The sequence below is a fragment of the Mizuhopecten yessoensis genome, unplaced genomic scaffold (assembly GCF_002113885.1).
Source record: "Mizuhopecten yessoensis strain PY_sf001 unplaced genomic scaffold, ASM211388v2 scaffold716213, whole genome shotgun sequence".
Lineage (NCBI taxonomy): Eukaryota > Metazoa > Mollusca > Bivalvia > Pectinida > Pectinidae > Mizuhopecten > Mizuhopecten yessoensis.
The window spans coordinates 273,220-289,630 of NW_018480004.1; the positions used below are offsets into that span (position 1 = coordinate 273,220).

The 16,411-nt window shown below is 35.4% G+C and overlaps 1 protein-coding gene across 1 annotated transcript; it reads left to right on the forward strand.

Annotated features, from left to right (window-relative positions):
• Positions 1-271: 271 nt before the first annotated feature.
• LOC110442115 lies at positions 272-6,171 on the forward strand. Its single transcript, XM_021485564.1, has 6 exons — positions 272-432; positions 3,189-3,360; positions 3,573-3,678; positions 3,977-4,033; positions 4,499-4,561; positions 6,131-6,171. The coding sequence occupies exons 1-6, from the start codon at positions 272-274 to the stop codon at positions 6,169-6,171; spliced, it is 600 nt and encodes a 199-aa protein (XP_021341239.1).
• Positions 6,172-16,411: the final 10,240 nt, after the last annotated feature.

Sequence of the window (16,411 nt, forward strand, 5' to 3'; positions counted from 1 at the left end):
ATAAAGTTCTGTGAGTCTTTTCACAAAAAATCTTACGATTTGTCGTAAGATTTTGAGTTACGATTATCGTAAGTGAATTCGTAAGTCAGTTTCACGAAAGTAGTCGTAAGTGAAAAAATATTCGTAAGACAAACCTTAAGATTTTTCTTTACGAGCGCACTTACGATTTGACTTACGATAAAAAGCTTCCCTGACAACGACCTAATCGCATCTTGCGCAGTCGTAACACGCGTTTCCGGTTTCACTATCGTCTGCGCCAAACGTAAACAACATGGAGAAAAAAGACATGAAAAGGAAGCCAAATTGGTCTAACGACGAGATGGAGGCATTGGCCCAAGCAGTGGCAAGTAATATCAAGGTTGTGAAGGGGAAGTTTACCCCTTCACTAACAAATGACATGAAGAACAAGTGTTGGTTGGAGATAACCTCACGGTAAGTACAATACAGAAGAGACGTACGCACGTACGGACCCCCATTCACATACAGCATTTTTGACAGTAGTCCGAAATAATTAGACTCCCGTTAAAAATGTTTGACGGGACAGAAACCTGCCAATGATAATAAATGGAGAGTCAGTTATTAAGGACCAACCCCCCTTTTTATACATTTCTTTTGTAATTTGTTTACCACTATGTACAGTAACGGTTAGTCCACAGGGGTTCGTCACACGTATCTAATAGTAATACACATACAGTATGCTATGTATATGTGTAATGTGACCCAAATCAGTATAGCATATGTGTATAAGACATTTGTAACGAATCCCTATAGCTAGGCTACAGTAATACACCACGATATTTGTTTTTTTTATTTTTTTTGCAGCCCTGTCAGGGGTTTCCCCTAAAATGTGCAGTAGTCTATTTAATCAATAATGGACTGTGTTTCATAAGGCTAGGAATTTGTTTTTCATATTGATACAGTACAGTTATGAACAAACTCAATGGAGTTAAAGAGTAGAGGGTATTTGTGGAAGGGGGAATTAAGCATAATAGGGGCAGATCCAGATTTTTTCAGGGGATGTCACTGTTTTTTTTTATGGATATCTTTGTTTATTTTTAAATCTTTCCTAAGTTAGCTTAATAAAAGAGTAACTGAAGATTAAGTATGATCCTGTAAATGTATAAGTTTCTTGTAAAAAAATATTTCTAACTACATGAAAGTGTATCATAAAATTAAATCTCAGAATAAACTTTAAATGACTAAAAAATATAAATGTTCATTATCCAATCAAAATAAACTCCTAGTGCTAGTAGTGGTATTGTAAGTTGGTTAGGTAAGATAATCTCCCACAGAGTTATTCATTTATGCGTAAAGTGATAACTAATTTCCTTTTGCAAACACGTTTAAGTTCTTTGATTGTAGCACCTGTGCCCAAGGTGTGGTTATTATTATTGACCACTGACCTGCAGGTGCAAAAAGCTCTATCATGGTTGCACTGACCCATTAATTGTTGCTGGGATGGGCTATGAATTAGCGTCAACTATATTTTAACACCTAGTTTTACACCATTTGAGAGTCTTAGGTAGTGTAACACACACACCTATAGAATCATGCACCAGTCAAAAACTAAGGACAAATATTCAGGTAGAGATAACATATAGCTAGTGTCACATTGAATTTTAATTTAATCAAACCAGTTCATGCCAATTAGATTTCCAGGTTTACAATTTGATGAAAAGAACATTTCTTCTGTACCTTTTTTGCAATAAAATCAAATCAATACAAGGGGGAGTATTTTCTAAATTAACCATCAACATGTACATGTACTTAATGTGTATTCATTTACAATTGTATATATTGTATAACAAAAATTAATATCAGAGTAACCAGAGAGGTACATGTGTATATGCTACTATTTCTGATCTAACAAAAAAAACATTCTCTAAATTTCATGAAAGCAGGCAACTTAAATAAATTGCACATCTTTCGCTTGAGCTTTAGTTTTTATCTTTATATGGCCATGCTATGATTTAAGACTTTTTGGAATGTTATCTTTTCTAGATTTATGATGGAACTAAGGAAGCCTTTGGCCCTTTTTTACAAAACAGAGAAGTAATGTCATGTTGTTGAGAAATCTTACATAAAAAGTACAAAATTATAGCAAAATCACCACATTAATCCATATCACATCAGTTACTGACAACCCATAATGACACTACAACATTGATATGAAATATGATGTGAATTTAACTACACTTTATGATAAGTTGTACTTTAAACTTTTACTTTGAAATAATACAGATATATATAATATGGATTTTCTAAAATCAACACAAATATTGTATTATTTCTGTTTGTTCATGTTCAGTTAAAATTTAAAGTTATCTGGATAAATAACATGTATATTGATATTAATGAAATACTCAGGTAAACAATTTTAGATCACCTGGTCCAAAGGACCAAGGTGAGCTAATGCCATACTGGGGGTCTATCGTCTGTCCGTCCGCTGTCTTTCCATCTGCCAACAATTTCTTCAAATGACTTATTTTCCTTATCCGCAGTTTAGAATTTAACAAATTGTACTAGAAGCATCCAAAGGTGGTGTGGATTCAAAGTTGTACAAATGGAGAGGCTGACCCCCTCAGGGGCTGAGGGGCTGGGCCAGAAAGGATTAATTTGGCCATATTGCTTAAAACAACTTCTTTTCAGAATCTGTATCAATCATATTTGGTTGGAAGCATGCTAAGGTGGTGGAGATTCAAAATTGTACAAATGAACTCTCAGGGAAAGTGAGGGGCTAGGTTAAAATAATTTCTGACTTTGACATTATCAAGATCCAAATCCAAGTACACAATTGCTGAGCATCAACATGCCATCAATTAAGATATAAGAATTGACCCTGGGATCTGGCCTAACTCATAGGGACTTAATTCCTGAGCTATAACTTTGAAACAGTTGAGATCCTGAACCCATAACCATATATACCATTGCTGGGCATCAAGAGATAAACTAAATCATGATATTAATATTGACCCTTGGGTCGAGCCCCTCCTCAAGGACTTAATTATTTGTTCATAACTTTGAAATGGTTATGATCCTGAACTGATAGCCATATATATGATTGCATGGCATAAAGATTTAGGGGAGGGATACAGGCCCTTTGGGCCTCTTGTTAAAGAGTCATATGGTATAACCATATGTGGTACTCTTCTGTGTTTAGCATATAAGAAATAAATGAACTGTTTCAGAGTAAATGCTGCCAACAGCACTGAAACCAACAGAGATGTTGGTGACGTAAAAAAGAAGTGGCAGGATATAAGCAGCCTCACTAAAAGAAAAGAGGCACAAAGGATACGGGAGCGACAGGCTACTGGTGGTGGTCCATCCATGGAAGATGACGCAAAGCCCTGGGACAAATTTGTGAGTAACTTCCTGTTACCACTTTGGGTACTTAGGTAGGGAAATAGTCATATTTTGGCAAGCATATATACTAAATATTAAGTCAATTTTGGGGGAAATTCAATCTAAAAAATCAAGGGGGGGGGGGGGGATATAAAGTTTTGAGTCAGGGTATTTATTTTCAGGGTGTTGTCAAAATGTATATTTAAAAACTTAAATATGTCTTGATATAGATTATTGGAACATTTACAAGGAGTGCCTTGGAAGGGGTTGTCGGAGGTGTGGACACAGCTATGCAACAGACCAAAAAAGCATCGAGTCTTACAGCATTGGAGAAAGGTATGGAAACAACAAACATCCTTCTTTGTCTTTTGTTGGACTTTCTTAACAAAAATTATTAACAAATATTTGTGCACATTTTCTAAACATTTGGGGTTTATCTCTTCAAATTCCATCTTCTTCTGTGCCACTGGAATGATGTTTTTAATCCAAATTTGGTCTGGAGCATCCTAATTTGTAACGTGGATTCAAATTTTGTATAATTGGAGGGTGTGGCCCCTCAGGGTGAAAAGGGGCGGGTCCAAATTTATTTTGTTGCCAATGTGTTCTATTGCCTAAAAACAATCTTTTTCTTCAGAGGGTACATCGGTATTGGAGGCAAGTGAAGCTACAAGCCGGCTCTCTTTTATACCAGGTATTTATTATGTATATTGTTTATATTGTACATCACTTTTTTATTGGCGAGTATATTATGTGTAAATGGACACATATAATGGGTCCGTAAATTCAATTTCTCTCTTACCGGGTGTCAGATATTCTTTAAAATGGTTTATTTTGGTGTTCAGTTATGATAAGTATCTTATTTATAGTATTTTTTAGTATTATTGAAGAATTGTTTTATGAATGTTAATCAGTATAAGTTTGCTATTTCAAGTACATGTTCATACCTTAATGGTCATAATATTAATGTTATTACTGGTCTAACAATTACATTTTCTAATACATGTACTATAAAAAAGGGACAGCACTTGTTATAACATTTGCATTAAAAAAAATACCTAATCAAATCCTTGGATTTTAAAGGAGCGACAAAATGGAAAATAGAAGTAAACACAATTGGTACATTCTGTTAATCTTTAACTTCATTACTTTTCTACAGATAAGACATGCACAAGCTTAAGTGCAACTACAGAGGAAGAAGCAGCAGTCAGCAGTTGCTCAGGTAACAAAGCTTGTTTTTTAACTTTTTATACGACCGTCAAATTTGACGATAGTATTATGGTATTGCGTTGTCCGTCCGTCCATCCGGCGTCAACTTTGTTTGTCCGGCAATCTCCTCCTACATTTTTTGACTGATCTATTTTACAAAAGTTATTGCCCTTTGTTCATTTCAGTATTTTAATTTTGTCCGGAGATCCCCGCCTACATTTTTCGACCGAATATAGCATATCAGCTAACCACTCTTAGAATGATGCATATCTGATTCATTGTAAATAAGTATATAATACTATATGGCATTCGACGGGGCATATTTTGTTCCGCCCCGTGGTACTCTTGTTAGAGAACTGTTAGTCTCTATCTGTCCATTTATCTGTACATTTTTTTTAATTCTTCTAAACTGCCAGCAGGCTTTGTTGAAACTTCAAAAACATGTTATGTATACATAGCCTTTGTTCCATTTTCGGTGACATTTTCGTAGAGCATAATCCATCAAGTTTACTGTATTTTCCTGTTTAAATGGTGGCTTTTATATGACATCTTGTCTTTTCGCTTTTTCGCGTGGTGTCTTTTCGCGGACGACAAAGCGAAAAGACAAAATATCATATATAAGCCCAATTAGCTTAATTGCTACCATACCCCTCCATATCTGATCAAACTCCCCACCCGCCAGACACTTCAGTAATGGCTACCATGTGTGGTTTCCCATCATGTCCACCCCTCCCCATGACACCACCGCACCACCACCACTCCCCCTCCTCCTCCTCTCCCTCCCCCGGCGCCTCTTATATCTGATAATTTACCTCTCCTACATTTAATTGCTAACGTTTCTCTCTACATCCCATTAACTCCCAACAATATCTACAATATACATTACCTACCACCCGATGTATTTCCCAACAATGTCCTGTTTAACCTCATCCCCTCCCCAAACGCACACCCCTGATATATTTTTGAACTGGCACTTTAAAATAAATCTGTTAAGGCCTTCAATCATTTTCCTTCAGAAATAAATTTACTATTCAAACAAATGACACGAGACAAAACAATTAAAAGCATGTCCTTTATTAAAATAAGAGTATATGATTTTCGGTTTTCGATTAGAGGGGATTATCCGGATACGTTTTTAATAATAAAAAGGTGGGTTTACAGGTACGTTTTGATGAGGGATACAAATAATATATGACACCAAACGGGAACCTCAGACTATTTACAGTGAAAATCCATCTTTAGACTGTGTATAATTTGATTATATACTTAAGTGAATCAATAGATACAATTTGTTAATGAAAATAGTGGCTTCAGCTCCAAATATAATTGTTAAAAGGATAAAAAAAAGGTGTGTTGAACAAAGGGGTTACAAGACAATGAATGGATAAATAATAATAAATAAAGTGAAAAGTGTATTAAAGGTGGGATATTTTACTGTTTTATTGATATGTAGTGGATAACATTGACTGCAGTTAGGCCCCACTTTAGTCGCCGTGGACAGTCATACAATGGGATACAACTGGTCTAGTATTTCCTTGAATGCTTTGGTTTTGTTTGTTTGAGCTTTACGTCCTATTCACAGCTTTGGTCATTAAAGGACGTGCCAGGTTTTTGGTGAAGTAATGCTGGAGTTCCCAGGAAAACCACCGACCTACGGCCAGTACCTGGCGACTGACCCACGTAGGTCTCGAACCCGCGACCCAGTGGTGAAGGGCTATTGGTAGCAGAATTTCAGACACCTTAAACACTTGTCCACCGCGGCCCCACCTTGAATACGCACACACAAGTAGAAAAAAAGAAAACAATAGGTAAAATATATTACATCTACAGTTTCATTAGTAGATTGTGGCATTTGACTGAATAAAATATTAACAGTGTTTTTGTATTTAAGGTACACACATTAAAGCAAAGTCAACCGTAAATTACTTTATAAAGCTTCGGCATATCCTTTATTTTTTATTCAGCCCGTGTGGAACCTTGGTTTTCAGCTTCACGATCCAGTAATTTTCTCTTTCGCGGCGTTCCGGACCTTCCCAACTTTGGTTTTGATCAATGGCAATAACCTTCATGTCATCCAATGAATGATTTTTTTCCCTGAAATGTTTGTCTGCATGTAATTCAGATCCTGTTTTCCGGTGCTCCTTAAATCTGCTAGAAAGTATCTTACTGGTCTCTCCGACATATTGCTTTGGACACTTATCACAAGTGATTAGGTATATCACATTGACTGATGAACACGACAGACAATGATCTATGGGGTAAGTGTGTCCGTCGACCACAGATTTAAAGTAGTGTCTGCTTTCGGCGTTAATTTTGCAGAATTTACATTTCTTACTTTTACATTTCCGAAAACCAGGGATGGCGAGTTTACTCATCGCTTCTCTGATAATGTCGAGGTTGGTCGGCGGCATGTTCAAGGGAGGTATGTCCCATAACCCTGGACTGTTCTTAGTGTCTGATTCTGTATCGTGAATTTGGATGTCTTGTCCCGACGTTTTTTTGTACGTTTTTATTCGCTTTTTCAAATACTCAACTCTGCTAGTTAGTTCTTCTTTGTAATTGTTCATAACGTCTTTATTACTTGATCGTAATTGTTTGCACTCCTCTCTTAGTGAGGGAAATGCTTTTGAAAGACCATCACACACGTTTGAATTCTTTTCGATTTCGGCATCGGTCGATTTTATTTCCTTGCGAAAACGAGTCAAAACTTGTTCGAAATCTTCAATCGTTCGCGTTTTGACAGGAACCAAATCATGAGGTTTGTGTTGATGGTCGCGTGACGTCACACAGGTAGGACACATGTAAAACTTACAGAATTCGCACCTCAACCATACATCTTCCTCCTTGTGTGTCACACATTTTCTTCCTAGCGAATTTTGAGGTTGTTTTGCACTGTCTGCCATCTCACGTGTTTTTCGTATCGCACCTCGATTTGTTTTATTTTCCTTTACAATTTTTAATGAAAATGGATTGTCTATACACACAACGTATTTTTTGAACATTCACATGCAAATATAAACATGTAGTGTCTCTTCTACAAGTATCGTATACACAATATATATCACATATAAATCATCAGATATCGCTGTAGAAATCAGTCACTTTGTTAGGTGCGTTCCGTATCAACGTCCTTTTTATGTATTTACATACATATAAACATGCGTGAAGTTCATCCGGGTTATCACATGAACAGTAGAAGTAACACAGTCACCACATCATCACCATCCCTGGTAATATTCACACCAGTAATCAACCCTTTACTGGTATGTCTGTAGACGAGTATATATACCAAAACATCATCAGATATCGATATCACATGAACATATTGTAGCTATTTTATTGGCTAAATAAAATCAGCTTACATTGCAATGCAATATGATGACGTATACTGAGGTAAAGGTTATCGGGTTTTTTATCAGTACTATATATTGATGAACAAGGCGGTGCCAGTAACAAAGGCGGTACCGTCGTCCTATGCCTTACGTACTGACATGTTTTTTTTCTGCTTTATAGATTAGCCTTATGACAACAACGCCATCACTAACAAAATGTGCCATGTTTTTGTGCTAATATGAGTCGTTCATTCATCCCTATCAAATTTAACTGCAAACACAAATAATACATTTTTATGTTATCGTTCTTGCGCCCTGAGTGATAGTAGGTGCCCGCTAATGAAACGACCTTCCAATACCTACAGGAGCTAGCTACCCTATATCAGCCGTCAAAGTCACTGTTTAATGTATAATAATAATTTGTATGCCTTTTTTATCAATTATAACTAATACTATTATCCTTTTGATGTAAAGCACTTTACAGTTATTTTACAAGTTATATAGGGCGCTATATAAATATTGTGTATCATTAATTTTTATTATGAAGAAGAAATATTTAAATATTATTATTTTTAATGTAAATAGTCCTTGTTTAGAAGGTCGCTTTTCACAATTTATCTAGATGTGTAGAAAGTAATATTATTCAATTATAACCTTGGCTGAGGTCGATATCTGGATTTATCGACCCAAGAAAAGATATATTAACAGAGGACGCAGTCCGAGGTCAATATATCTTTTCTCTGGTCGATAAATCCAGGTATTGACCGAAGTCAAAGGCTACAATTGTTTTATTATTTTCAAAAACGTAATGTTAGCAATCTGAAAAAACACAGCAAAAAGCTACAGAAGCGGGACGATAAGTTCGTTTGGAGACACGTCATTATTCTATTTTTAGAAACACCCAGTCCTTCAACGAAAATCACGCGCTCCAAGTCAATATCGGTTTTGATCGGTGGACACGTGATTCACTTCTGGCCAATCACTTGTCGGGAATAATATGAAAAAAATAATGATAGTCATTATTCATATCAACAGTTGATTTAAACCCCTAAAATGACAAATAATACACTTAGGTATGATAATACACTATGATAATACACATAGATTCAAGAGTTTACGCAAAATGTAACAAATAGTTGGATTTGTGTGACTCATATATATAAAATGCCCGGGGTGTAGGGTAGGAAAATTCCACCAGAGGTGCTTTTTAAATTTGATTAAACCCAAGGCTTTTTGAAAATTCCTTTCTTATTCTGGACAGTTCTATCTTACAACCCCCGTTTGATTGAATAAAGTAAAAGAAGTGAGAAATATCTTTTCAAATTCAAAACGGAAATGCCGATTTCAGATTATTCCAATTTATTGATTTTGATACGACATATTTTGGATTGGTATTAAATTCACACTATTTTTCTATACAGAAAATGTCCAATATATTGTCTGTTACCTGGCGTTAATGCTCCAGTGATGAACAATTGGATCAAGTCGGATTCCATAAAATATATTCAGGAACTTTCATGGCACTTGCTCCACGGCGACTGACCGACTTTTGTATTGTTTTCATTTGAGGCTGATCGTATTAGAGAGTTTATACGGACAAGGGCCTTGTCAAGTCGCCTTCAGATATACCGACGGTGCATTGTCTCAAGATTACCAAAATATATTGACAACATCATTTCTTCAGGGCACAACACCAGATCCTGTGTGACTGTACAATGTGCAGTATTTTTGGATAGTAAAGTTAAGAAACAATTGAATCTCTCTGTTGACGTGCACGCTTTGTAAGAATGTTTAGGTGGTCGGTTGTTATCATATTATGTAGCTATGCCAGCCAATTCCTTTTCGTCCATCCAATTAAAGAATGATAGAATTTTGATTTTGTGCTGAAAGAATGTTGTGAGTACTGGAGTTAATGATATCTTTGTTAATCGTGTCTTTTTATGAAAACGACTACACAAATATGCATATTTTGAATTTATATATTTATAAGATGGAATAATGAGGTGTAAATCGAGTCTGTAATTGTCCGTACCTAAATTAGTGACCTTAGTTGATCACACATACCCTTTCAAGCACTTCCAAACGATCTCCCCCGTTACCCATCGGACAGGTACACAGAGGTATATCTATGATAAAGCGAATACTGAGGCGAAGGTCGTCAGTACGTGTCAATACTATCTGTTGATGTGCCAGGTCGCGCCAGTTACAAAGTCGATACCGTCGTCCCATATCTATATATTTACCTATTTATATTGTGATAAAACACTTCATGCTATTGTATCTAGTAAATCATATTTTACCTGTTATATGTTAATGGTGGATGGTTCATTCGTTGTCATACCAAGAAATTTCTGCGAATTCGAAATATTTATTCATACCTAATTCACCGTAAGCATTGAATTTGATTTTATTGAAGATTTGTGTTGATTTTATCCCAGCTATTGGTGGATCCATTGAATGATTACGTTAGTCAGCACACAAAACAAAAGCAAGCTGAATGTAATTCACTTTCCGGAATGATTACATATATCATCATCATAATTAAAAAAAGAATCAGCAGCTTAAAATGCAAATAAAACTTTAAAAAACTAGTATGATTTTGTTTTACCCCTGATGCCTGATACCACATGCAACGATCTGCACAATAAGTGCATGTTTCTGTTTTGGCTGATAAAACATCTTATACATTGGTCCTTGTCTATAAACACTTTTACATCACATGCACGCAAAACAAATCAGGCTCGTTTGATAATCAAACATAGCCTTCTTAGACATTTTCAAATTTGTCCATAGACGACATATTAGCATATCATGCTTCTATACCACAAACTTCGTGACGACTCGTTAATGATAAAGACACGGACCTGCCTTGTTTGTGATTGATTCACAACCTTCTCAAGATTAATTTTAATCCTTTTTTTATCACGAACTCTGCTAGTTGTTAACCCAGGCCAATATCCAAACTTTACTGCTGCTATTTTTAATTCCTGTAAATAAAGGATATTGGATGGCTTCCCTTTGTATAATTGTCCTTATCGTTTTAATTCTGCCTCATACAAAATAAAATTCATCCAGCGAAGATGCTTCAGCTGTATCCGGCGGTCTTCACGAGTTGTAGTAACTATTGGTCTACCGTTTCCTGGATTGTCGGACGTGGAGGCCTTTGAGTTAAACATTGCATTAAATGATTTACTGTTTTAGGCTACACACAAAAACTTTACGCAATGTAACGTTGCGCCCCCCATCCCTTCCTGGAGCATACCAACAGCTCATTTTCTCTTTCTGCTTTAGACAGCCGCGACATTGCCTAAACGGACGACTTTACAAAAACTAGAAATATGTCAAAATGACATGAAAGTCACCCCATCTCCTGTATGATTATTTTCAGTATAATAAATCATTGACCAAGCTACAACTGACAGATATCCCCCTGTCAATCAAAATAGTCTAACAATGACCAGGAGTATATGCATTCACGCTGTTTAGGTAGCCATGCCAACACATAGATATAATAGGAAAGCATGTGATTTATTGACTTGAAGAAAATTGTTCTTTGTTTTATACACTGCAAATAATTTCATTTGTATCTTAATTACTGTTACATTTTCTTGCCTTCTGCATCCCAATTTCAAGGCCTTCCAAATTCAAACAGGCCAAAGTGCCAGGATGGGATATTGCATATAAGAGAACTGAATATGCATATTGGAGCAAAACATTTTCACCAAAAACTAAAGGCTGATACAAATGTAATTTAGAAATTTACCATCCCTATCACAAGTTTGTACTGGTATTGTATTGGTGGTTATTTATCTCCATATTATCAGTCGATAATTCTCAGTAAAAATCATTTGTTGGTAAAAATGTCAATATGTTCACACACGAGAACAAATTTAACCGGTGATGCATAAATAATTACCGGCAAATAGTCGTCTCGAAGAGAGTGCAGGATTGACACAATTCAAGTTGTATATGCCATTTTATGATCCCTGGCAACTACAAAAGAAAGTCGTTAAATATATCTCAGCTGCGCCCAATGTAAAAACATACCCGTGTCTCGTTATTGCCTTGCATCTACTCTAATCCAATTAAAACAACCCCTTGCCCGACCATAACGTACCCTATTGTTCTCTACAGAGCACCCTTCGGAACTAGACAATGAAGCCATAATTTGATAGTTGCTGATTTTTATATCAGACGGAGTCGTTGTGTTGACAGGTGACAATTTTGTCAAAACACAAAAGAGTTCCAATACCCAACATTGCCATTCATCGAAAATGCATTCAGCCTCGACATAGTGGTACACAGAGATGTCGTGGGGCTTAGTTTACCTGTAACAATTGTTCTAAAACAGTTATCGCTAAAAAATTCTGTTGTCGACAGTAACTTAAATAAAAGCCCCTCATCGACATTTTCGCCAAAATAGTTTCAAATCGCCAATCATGTTTTACTTTCGCCATTGGAGCCAGTTGCGACCAGAAGCGCAAGCCTTGACGTGAAATGATAAAGAAAAAGAGACGTAATTCAGCTTAACTACCTCAACATCTTATTACAACATTTCCATTGGTTTAAAAAGAAATTTTACCAATAAAGGCGTTGGTCAGACATAAAATATCTAAATCAATCAATAGATATATGTTATATAACAGTCTACCCCTTCGGGAACCTCAAATGTGCCTGGTTCATATTCGGAACATCTTCATTTTGAAATTCGGAACGCCTTTATGTTGTATGTTATATCTAATCCTTTTATAAGGAAAATCGATATCTGAGTTATCCAAGAGCTTGTAATTAGCAACAGGAGAAAACACGAAATCCCTTAACAGTGGTCGGCAACAGAGGTCAAAATCTTGGACTGAAACCGAAATGTATAATCCCCGCTGGGGTTCTCCCAGGGGTGACTAAAAACTAGTGAGTTTTTACCTAGCAAACGGTATGGAGAATGCGTATACTCCGATTTAGATTATTCAGTGGCGGAATACACGAGAAAAATAAACAAATTTGTTTGGAGTTACAGGGCGATCGGCAAATTTCACGCATGACTGATTTAATTTAAAACACTTCGAATCGATATGGATGTTCTTACACAATGCACTAGCTACTAAACCGTTATTTCATATTAAGGAATGTTCTGGTGTTCCGAGAGGACACGTGTTAACAATCAGTTGAGTATATAAGCAGGTTTATAACGAATTGAACAACCTGGAATTGCGGATGTGTATTTTAGTCATTTGTAAAAGAATAAACTGTGATCTGAGCAAGAAAATATTTTGATATCCATGTTAAAAGATATTTATTGAATCATTACTAACTGTTGAACAGAAAATTATATGTACATGTCAAGATGTATTTAACTGTGTGATTCACATCTGTGGAGAGGTCATATTTGATTGAAAGTCAACCTTTATTTACATCCCAATTCTTGCTCAGAACAATTATGAGAAGCTGATGCACTTGCAACAACTGGCAACTGTGTTTTTTACCTGTACAGTACAGTTCAACCATACAAGTTCCAGAGGAGTCATCCACTTTTCTTTCCACTCAAACATCTGAACTAAGTACAACTTGTCAAGTGTATACATGTATTTATTGATGTCTAAACTCAGTTCATAACATGTAGTTACGTACAAGAAAATACACATATCAACTTTGAAATATGCACACATTTAACATATTTGTCATCAATATAAAAGTATCCATTTTGATGAGCTCACTAACTTCTCTAAGTGATATCATGAGTTCTCAAAATGTAAGCCAAGTCACACTAAAGAAAGAGTCCAGGCATCAAATATCCAATCAAAAACATCAATATGATAAATTGAATAAAAACATAATTAAGTTTGATTATAGATATCTTGACTCATATCCTAAAATTTATTTGCTGAAACGAAAAAATCTATCATAGATGTTATATATGCACTTTTTACACATTTCATAACACACAATAACAATATACATTATAATAACTAAGATGAAATGAGTATCATACATGATAAGAAAAAAGTTATTACATACAAAGTTCTGTGTCCCTCTAATAACATTAAACAAGGGTTTGTCAATATCTGAAACTACCTGAGTTACACATACAGTTTAGTCATTTAGGTTTTCTTGTTTTCAAATAAACATTTGACAAAAAATCTTTTTAAAATGTTCTTCAATATTGATGATTAACTATTTTCATTTTCAATTTTGACCTCTAAAAGGTATTTAATCAATATTGTGATATTATCATTCTCTTATATCATATGGCCTGCTTCTCAATATATATATATATAAAAGTATGAAACAAAGTATGAAAATACTTGATCAGTGATTTCATTTTTCATACCTTTGTACAAACCTAGTAACTTTAACTCTATAACAAAAACCATACATATTAGTTTTACCAATAGCTGTTGCAACAGACAATACACCCATCAAGTGTTTTGAAATTTTAACATCCCAAAACCTATTACAAAAATCACACATAAGTCACCATTGTTATAGTTAATTTGCACGGTCTAATGGAATGCAAATGTACATACATGTACTGATACACAATTAATTTAGCATAGTATACCTGAGCCATCTAGGACATCAGTAGACCCAACAATGAGCTTTGACTCTAGAGTTTGTAAAGATATTTCTATTTAGAATGTGTTCGACTCTTCAGATTTAAAAAAAGATTATTTGAAATTACTAAATGTCAAGGGTCAACTGAAAATCTGTCCATTTTGAATATTCAAGTGATTTTTGTTGAACAAAAGCATTACAGTAGTGTACTGGTTTCATATCTATACAGTATATTTATATGTATATTTTACACATGATCCTGTAATATGAAGTAATCTAGAAATCTTAAGTACAGGACATTGCAGACAGTATAATTCACTTCAGTATGAGCTCGTACAAATTTGTCATGGCACAACATATCATAATTATTTGTTCAGCTAAATGAACTTCAGTAAGTGGTAGCAAAGATTGTAATATCTTGAAGTTCTTGATTTGCTCCATTTTCATTTCAACAACAATCCTCGCAGCAGCTATTTGTTGACTTTTAAAGAACTCCTGTACACTCATCTGAAAACTAGATCATACAAATGGTGGTATATTTAGACCTATATGTGTAGGAAGTAAATCTCCAACAGTGAAGCCTTTGTCTGCAAGAAAAACATCTCCAGGTTCTAACTTTGGTCAGAAGAGGTCACCATCTTTTTGCACAATACATTTGTATGTCTGCTATCTGATACATGCCCACCCCAAATCCTTTACACAAATGTTACTAGACCATTGGGTGCAACTCCAATTAAACCTTTATAAGTGTTATGGTGTTTGTATTCACTCCATGTAAGAAATTAAGCCTCCATGGTTCCCGGTTTCTTGCAGAAGAATTCTGTTGCATCTATAACTATGCGAACCTGAGTCATTTCTGTAAAATGTTTAGGCAAATCGCTTAAAATTTATTCTCTTGATGGCCATGGGATAAGTGACTGCATGTGATCAAACATGAAATTAATCCATGTATTAATGATTCGAGAAACTGTCATAACAGACACACTAAATAAATCTGCAAGAAATTTTGCCAAAGACCATGCTTCAACTTTAAACACAACACTCATCAGTTGGGCGTAGGCTCCTTTTCTTCCCAGGTTTCTCAATTTTTGGGTGGAAACATTTTTTTGTCTTTTGCAGGTAGCGGAGTTCTTTTTCCCCCTTCCCAGTAGGTCAACTATTCTGCACCATGCTTACAAAAAGTAGTAAATCACAGTAAAAATATTGCATATTTTGGATAACCAGTATGATATTTTGTCTTCTCATCATCGTTTTCAATAATCTCTGGTTTAAAAATAGGAACAACTGTCTGTGAGGCAAATTAATTAATACATTTGGCGTTTTTTAATTGTGTCTGTGTAGCATCATCTGATGTCTAGACATACATGGAATCCCCAACTATAGGGTCAGTCTGTTTTTCAGAACTCTCCTTTTAAGACAAGGAACTAATAGTAGTAGATATGCATGATGTATCCTCACAGGGAATGTTTTCAGTGTTCTCCTATTCAGAATGACTATTTTCCTTGGTGTAGTCAGATACCTTGTTTGCATATATTATTTTCAAAATGTCAATTGCGAAGTCTAGAGTTTGAGCCAATTGGAGTGTCACGATCGCATATTGGTACAGATGTTGTATATATATATTTATGTTAGTATTGATAATGTATATTGTTTTATACTTATTTGCATGAATCTCGGTTTTTAAATATTCCCGCTTCGAGGTGAGTATGTGTTTGCGAGAGCGTCCGAGAGTGGTAAAAGTACTGCACGAGAGCCGATCTGTCCAAGATGGACGTGCATGTCAACGTGCCATAAAAAACCACCCGGACTTCAGACACATAACACCTGAGATGTGGTAAGTCAGTATTATAGTGATTTTGTTGCTAATTATACGCTATATATGTTGCATCAGTTACTGGTGAATGACCGCAATAAGCTAATTCATGTGCATGTACTGTGTATCGTTAATATGTAGGTGCGGTTCGTTCATGCGGAACATTGTT

Bases quoted from the DNA above. Each gene is read 5' to 3' on its own strand.
- LOC110442115 (XM_021485564.1), top strand. From the start codon at position 272: ATGGAGAAAAAAGACATGAAAAGGAAGCCAAATTGGTCTAACGACGAG. The intron at 3,679-3,976 runs GTATGGAAACAA...CTTTTTCTTCAG, and splicing joins TCTTACAGCATTGGAGAAAG to AGGGTACATCGGTATTGGAG. The intron at 4,562-6,130 runs GTAACAAAGCTT...TCCTATTCACAG, and splicing joins AGCAGTCAGCAGTTGCTCAG to CTTTGGTCATTAAAGGACGT.